Source organism: Bufo bufo, chromosome 3 (genome assembly GCF_905171765.1).
Source record: "Bufo bufo chromosome 3, aBufBuf1.1, whole genome shotgun sequence".
Classification (NCBI taxonomy): Eukaryota; Metazoa; Chordata; class Amphibia; order Anura; family Bufonidae; genus Bufo; species Bufo bufo.
The window spans coordinates 386,482,583-386,490,515 of record NC_053391.1 but is presented as its reverse complement, the minus strand read 5'-3'; the positions used below and the strand labels follow the sequence as shown (position 1 = coordinate 386,490,515).

The following is a 7,933-nucleotide window of genomic DNA, read 5'->3' as shown; positions in this document are numbered from 1 at the left end:
CACTGCATACTGCCACAGTGTGTCTGGGTCCACTGCCTCATCGCCCTGTAGCTCCTCTGGCTGCTCCTGCTCCTCCTCTCCTGTCACCTGTGTAGAAAAACCACCCATTTTGCTACACATTGCTTGTGCTCCAATGTCCTCCTCCTCCAGTTCAGCCCCCACAGGGCTCATGTGGCCGTGAGATGTAGGCGCCACGTCTCCAGTCCCCTGACCAGCCAGATTTACCAGCATCTGTTCCAGGACATGAAGCAGTGGAATGATATTGTTCATCCTGTAGACCTGGCGACTGACAAATAATGTGGCCTCCTCAAAGGGCCTGAGCAAACGGTAGGTGTCACGCATGAGCTGCCAATGGCTGACATCGAAGTTACACAGGGGAGTACTCCTGTCCGCTTGGATCATCAAGAAATAGTTTATGGCCTTTCTCTGTTCGTACAGTCGGTCCAACATATAGAGGGAGGAATTCCAACAGGTGGAAATGTTGCATATCAGCTTATGTTGGAGGATGCCATTCTGCCGCTGCAGCTCAAGGAGGGTGTGCTTTGCAGTGTATGAGTGCATGCAAAGTTTCCTGGCCATTTTTAGGCTGTCTTGCAGATAGGTGGAAGACTTCAGGAACCGCTTGACAACCAGATTGAACACATGTGCCATGCAGGACGCATGGCTCAGCCCTCCTTGATGCAGCACCGACACCATGTTCTTCCCGTTGTCGGTCACCATGGTTCCGATTTTGAGTTGTCGCGGAGAAAGCCAAGATTCGATTTCTTGATGAAGGACAGGGAGGAGTTTTTCCCCTGTGTGATTCAGTTCATCCAGGCAAACGAGGTGCAGAACAGCATGACACCACCGTGCCCTGCACATGTGTGCTGGAGGGGCACTGAGAATTGTCCCTGCATTGGAGGCTGAGGAGACGGTGGAGGATGAGGAGGCAGACATTGTCGTAGGACCAACGGATTAGAACATGGAGGCGGAAGCCGCGTCACCTGGACAAGTTGCTGGTGTGGCTGTGCAAGAACCACATTGACCCAGTGGGCCGTAAAGGACATGTATTGTCCCTGACTGTAGTTACAGCTTCACATGTCGGCGCTGCCGTGCACTTTGGCAGACAAAGACAGGCTCAAGGACTGGCCCACCTTCTGTTCTACATGTGTGTGCAGGGCTGGTACTGCCTTTTTGGCAAAGAAATGCAGAGTCCACCATTTGGAAAGGGAGGGACTGCAGCACCAGCAACTTGGACAGGAGCACGTTCAGCTTCTGCGCCGTTGGAGGAGTGCACGCATACTGTTGTCTCATGGCAATCGCTTCGGTGATCGATTGCTGACGGAATGACTGACGAGGAGTAGGAGGGCGAGGAGCATCAGGACCAGCAGATGATGGGAAGGACAACCAGCTCCATTCCGCTGAGGTGGTGGAGCATTGACTGCATGAAATCGGCTGCGTGCCACTGGGTGATGCAGCGGTTGCTGTGGCAGGCTGGACCACCTCATCGGAGCCACGGTTCTCCCGGGCCACTTTATGGTGACGCTGCATATGTTGATGCAGGGCCATGGTGCCAACATTGACACCCTGGCCACGCTTCACCTTCTGCCCACAGATTCTACATATGGCCATGTTCACCTTCTCTGGCGGCTTAACAAATATCTGCCACACCACCAAGCAGGTGATTTTACCCCCAACACTACACACTGACTGACTGCTACCGCTGATGCCTCTGTGAACCTGTGCACCGCTACTTCCCAGGCAGGTAGGCTCCTGCGAAGTGGGTGGTGTACCCCCGTCTTGTTTGGCTTCCAACCTCCCACTGCTGCCATCCTGCTGACTCCCGGCCACGCTAGCGACTTGCTGGCTCCGCCGCTGCCTCACGGGCAAGCTGCCACACGGGCAAGCTGCCACCCTCTTCTCCTGATGATGATGAAGACCCTGCATCACCCGGCTCCCAAGTGCGATCAGCTACATCATCATCATCGAGTACTGTTTGCACGTCACTGATGTCCTCCTCAACCGTCTCTGGGTCATGAGCCTGACCGCTCGCAACACCAGCTCCCATGCCACTCTCCTCATCACTACTTGCCCGCCTAGTGGAGGAAGCGGTGGATGTCTCCTCCACATCTTGGCTTGCCAGTAGCTGCTGACTGTCTTCTAGTAGCTCGTCCTCACTGTATAGTGGATCTGAGCCAACAGCATACAATACTTCTCTGGCTGAGGGAACAGAAAAGGACAGAGGCAGGTTGAGGACAGGTGATAGCACAGGGCCTGCTCCCGGGCTAGGTCAACTAAGGGTTGTGTCTGACGAACCCACTGACTCTTGGCTGGGGGTGTCTGATGTCACTTGCGACGAAGTGGAAGATCGAGTAAACCATTCAAGAACCGCTGGGTAGCTGGTCAAGATACGACCGCTAACTGACACTGGGAGCTCAGGTCTCTCGAAGTGACCCCTGCTGCCACGGCCCCTTACCCTGCTGCGACCTCTGCCTGCGCCAGAAACATTTAGGCCTCTGCCATTCCCCTGTGCAGGGCCTGGCACTTCTCTGCCTGACATACTGTTAGATCAAAGAAATAAATAAGCCCTTTTTTTTCACACTAATACACACAAAAAAGGGCTTTAGAACATATAACTGCACCGCTAAACGGCAAATATATTTTTCTTCGCCGCAATAACAATAACGGTTAGCTGGAATTAAAGAGCTGTATAATGGCAATTTGGGTCCCCAGTCAGTGCAGCAAGGTGTAATAGGATTGTTCCTATTATCCAGGCTGTAACCTCCCCTACTGAACCCTGTTCAACATAAATACTGTGGAATGATTCCTCCCTATCCTTTCCCTACACCTTGAATGTTCTTTCCCTGCACTGTAAATCGTTTTTTTTTAGCACAATGAAGTTATTTCTAGCACTGTCTCTAGCGCCTGCTGACGTCTGTCCCTGCACTAAGTACACTGGAAAATGGCAGAATCCAAGATGGATGAGGCTATTTATAGGGTGACATCACAGGGCTGGTTGGCCTCTGATTGGCTGCATGCATGGCATTATGGGTTATCCTGCCTTCCCAGAGTTCCTTGCTCCATGTCCTCACACATGCAGCAGCCATTTTAGGAAAAAATGTGATTCGTTACCATAAAGCGTGAAGAAATTCAGATTCGGTGCGAATCAAATTTTTCCTGAAATTCAGATCGAATTCCACTTCGTCAACTTCGATTCGCTCATCTCTAATCACTACTGTATACTATAGTTAAAATAACTACATAAACCTGCAAAATGTCGAAACAGTTTCTCCAGTTTAGTTTCTTCACAATCCTCACAGGTCTTGTTGCTTCTCTGCTCATCTTCATAATCACAGATAGGTTCACACTGTTTCTTGTTCTGTAGGTGTTGACTATCAGCCCTCACTGTGTCGGAGATAATTTAAATGACAGCACTGTGAAACCTAGTGACCAGCTAATGACACAAACTTACTTTATGGCTGTGTTCTTACCTAGTAAAAAGATACATTTTCTATACAAAATGCATACAAATGTGATTTTCCCCAATAACCACGTTTCTACCATACTTGTCTTACAGTCTTAAAGTGACACCCTGTGGACAATTTCAGAATTTTTAGCAGTTTATAAGTGAATCGATACCCAGAAAATGGATATGGTCTATAGACCGATGCACTGTTTAACATTAGAAAAGCATTACATGAGATGTTATGCAAGCTCTGGGCATGATATCTGGGCAGGTTAGCATGGTCCATAGTGTTCTACTAGAGACATTCTAGAATGGGAGAAACAGGTCTGGAAAATTTTAGGTCACTGTTTGAAATGTAAAGAAAACATTTAGCCTATGCTCAGCAGATTTAGCAGATGCATAAGATAAGACTGAAATTATATCCACTTATTGGCATCTGTATATTACTTCTATAGTAACCCTTTCTTAATATACAGTACATGTATCGTTATATCAGGTGCCTTATATTTATGTGGCACTATTGGCAGCAGGTTTATCCAATGTCTTAAATGAGTTAACTTACAATTAACAAATAAAAATAAAACGCTTGTAAAAGAAGAATATGAAGCACAAATGCACCTTTAGAAGAAACCACCATTTTCCTTCCCAAATTCTTTGCTGGCCAATGTGGAGCAGAATTGAAACTTGGATAATACCTGTTCAATGAGGATAAAGAATAAAATGTAAAGGCTATGGACAAATTTCAGGCAATGTTACACAAAAACAGCTAAAACTATTATTGTAATTGGGTTATTAAAAAAAATGTCAACAGTTTGGCCTCTGCAACTTCTTTTATCACAGTATATAGTAAGCAGCAGAATTCTGTTCACAATTAAAGGGGTATTCCCAGCTCAGACAATGGGGAATATCGCTAGGATATGCCCCCATTGTCTGATAGGTGCAGGTCCCAGAGGTGGGACCCGCACCTATCTTGTAAAACGCAGCCAAAACCAATGTGGCAAAGTGGTGTCCAACAGTGGCGGGCCACCACCAAGCGTCCCTATTGGCCTGCGGAGAATTGGCGAACGGCACGCTCAGCTATTTTCTTAACCCCCTAGAAATTAATGGGAGCGCACCTCGCTGGTGCGGCCACCGCTTCCATTCACTTCTATGGGACCGACAAAATAGCCGAACCAGCTTCAGCTATTTTTTTTTTTCAGCTGCCCCATAGAAATGAATGGAGGGTGGCCGCGCATGTGCAGAGCGCCTTACTTACCTTTCCTGGATGCTTTTACGAGATAGGTGTGGATCCCAGAGGTGGGACCTGCACCTATCAGGCAATGGGGGCATATCCTAGCGATATGCCCCCATTGTCTGAGATGGGAAAACCCCTTTAAATCCATCATAGCACCTCTCTTAAATGAGCTTCTAAACTGATTTATGATTAAATAAAAGTAAATGGACTTTAAAACGGTTGTCCAAGTTAAATAAAAACTTGGGCAGCTCCTGTACTTTTCCTAAAAAAAGATGGAAGTGATACTTACCCTTTTCTTCCACGCCCTTCTCAGTGCTGCGCTCTGGTCCTCCCCACCACTGTTTGTTTTCCTGGCTGCAGTGGTGATGTTCCACGCACCCAGGTCACCACTGCAGCCAATCACTGGCCTTTGCAGTTATGTGCCAGTGATTGGCTGCATGGTGGCCTGTGTGAATCGTGAGTTTCTGCAGCATTGTAGTGTGTATCATGAGTTTCTGCAGCAGCTGAGGTGTGTATTGTGATGTTCTGCAGCAGCTGAGGAGTGTATTATAATGTTCTAAAGCAGCTGAAGAGTATGCTGTACTACAGCAGGTGTGGTGTGTATTATGTTCTGCAGCATGTGAGGTTGTATTGTGATGTTCTGCAGCAGCTGAGGTGTGTAATATGATGTTCTACAACAGCTAAGGTGTGTATTATGATGTTCTGCCGCAGCTGAGGTGTGTATTATGATGTTCTGCAGCATCAGGGGGGTGTACTGCAAGGTTTTGAAGCAGCTGAAGTATGTTTTATTATGTTCTGCAGCAGCTGAGGTGCGTATTATAATGTACAGTCAGGTCCATAAATATTGGGACACAATTCTAACATTTTTGACTCTATACACCACCACAATGGATTTGAAATGAAATGAACACAATGTTCTTTCACTGCAGACTGTCAGCTTTAATTTGAGGGTATTTACATCCAAATCAGGTGAACGGTGTAGGAATTACAACAGTTTGCATATGTGCCTCCCACTTGTTAAGGGACCAAAAGTAATGGGACAGAATAATAATCATAAATAAAACTTTCACTTTTTAATACTTGGTTGCAAATCCTTTGCAGTCAATTACAGCCTGAAGTCTGGAACGCATAGACATCACCAGACGCTGGGTTTCATCCCTGGTGATGCTCTGCCAGGCCTCTACTGCAACTGTCTTCAGTTCCTGTTTGTTCTTGGGGCATTTACCCTTCAGTTTTGTCTTCAGCAAGTGAAATGCATGCTCAATCGGATTCAGGTCAGGTGATTGACTTGGCCATTGCATAACATTCCACTTCTTTCCCTTAAAAAACTCTTCAGTTGCTTTTACAGTATGCTTTGGGTCATTGTCCATCTGCACTGTGAAGCGCCGTCCAATGAGTTCTGAAGCATTTGGCTGAATATGTGCAGATAATATTGCCCGAAACACTTCAGAATTCATCCTGCTGCTTTTGTCAGCAGTCACATCATCAATAAATACAAAAGAACCAGTTCCATTAGCAGCCATACATGCCCACGCCATGACACTACCACCACCATGCTTCACTGATGAGGTGGTATACTTAGGATCACGAGGGGTTCCTTTCCTTCTCCATACACTTCTCTTCCCATCACTCTAGTACAAGTTGATCTTGGTCTCATCTGTCCATAGGATATTGTTCCAGAACTGTGAAGGCTTTTTTAGATGTCGTTTGGCAAACTCTAATCTGGCCTTCCTGTTTTTGAGGCTCACCAAGGGTTTACATCTTGTGGTGAACCCTCTGTATTCACTCTGGTGAAGTCTTCTCTTGATTGTTGACTTTGACACACCTACACCTACCTCCTGGAGAGTGTTCTTGAACTGGCCAACTGTTGCGAAGGGTATTTTCTTCACCAGGGAAAGAATTCTTCCGTCATCCACCACAGTTGTTTTCCGTGGTCTTCCGGGTCTTTTGGTGTTGCTGAGCTCACCGGTGCATTCCTTCTTTTTAAGAATGTTCCAAACAGTTGTTTTGGCCACGCCTAATGTTTTTGCTATCTCTCTGATGGGTTTGTTTTCTTTTTTCAGTCTAATGATGGCTTGCTTCACTGATAGTGACTTCTCTTTTGGAGTTGACAGAAACAGATTCCAAATACAAATAGCACACTTGAAATGAACTCTGGACCTTTTATCTGCTCATTGTAATTGGGATAATGAGGGAATAACACTCACCTGGCCATGGAACAGCTGAGAAGCCAATTGTCCCATTACTTTTGGTCCCTTAACAAGTGGGAGGCACATATGCAAACTGTTGTAATTCCTACACTGTTCACCTGATTTGGATGTAAATACCCTCAAATTAAAGCTGACAGTCTGCAGTTAAAGCACGTCTTGTTCGTTTCATTTCAAATCCATTGTGGTGGTGTATAGAGCCAAAAATGTCCCAATATTTATGGAACTGACTGTATGTGAAGTATGAGTTTAACACTAAGAAACATTTTTATTCACATTGATTCAATCAGGAGCACGCGTTAGAGGAATACATTAGAAGAATCTCCCGGCATCCCAGGCGTTGCATAATAATCCAATCTAACGTCATCAAACAAACCATTCTTTATGGACATGCCTAGGGTAAGCAGAAGATGAAAAATCTGCTAAGGTGGCTTCAAACGTTTTTAGATAAGTTTTAGTAATGGATTATTTGCTCTATTGATGAAAGATTATATATGTGGAACTCACTGATGTGTCATAATATCATCTGCCTGACTATTCTTAGAGCTTCTCTTAGTTAACTGCAAGAAATCCTGTGAGGACGATAAGAAGAAATTTTATTGATAGTGGTTATGCTATTACAGTACATTAAATACAATCGTTATCTAGGGTAAAATAATTTTCATGCAATCATCATATTCCATGAAACAAGCAAACAATAACATGTTTTACTTAGATATATATATAACACTATATAAATAAATAAATATATATATATATATATATATATATATATATATATAAAGGAAAGATAGCGGCGGCACTGGAGACAAGCAGTGTGGGTGCTATGTCCAGGGATATTGCTGCTTACCCCAGATGAACAAAAACGAAGAAAGGACAGCACTCCAAGTAAAAAATATACTTGTCTTTAATCACCCATGCAGATGGCAACGTTTCAGCTCAAACAAGAGCCTTTTTCAAAAGAGGCTTGAAAAAGGCTCTTGTTTGAGCTGAAACGTTGCCATCTGCATGGGTGATTAAAGACCAGTATATTTTTTACTTGGAGTG

General features: G+C 45.1%; 1 protein-coding gene across 1 annotated transcript in view; it reads right to left on the bottom strand.

The window, feature by feature from the left end:
* TEX14 (testis expressed 14, intercellular bridge forming factor) overlaps positions 1 to 7,933 on the bottom strand; it is a 188,419-nt gene that overhangs the window by 78,146 nt on the left and 102,340 nt on the right. Inside the window, exons 11-13 of the mRNA XM_040422282.1 lie at positions 7,394 to 7,458; positions 4,064 to 4,140; positions 3,247 to 3,384 (exon numbers count right to left, since the gene is read on the bottom strand). Coding sequence (XP_040278216.1) covers positions 3,247 to 3,384; positions 4,064 to 4,140; positions 7,394 to 7,458 — 280 coding nt within the window. The remainder of the gene's footprint in view (positions 1 to 3,246; positions 3,385 to 4,063; positions 4,141 to 7,393; positions 7,459 to 7,933) is intronic.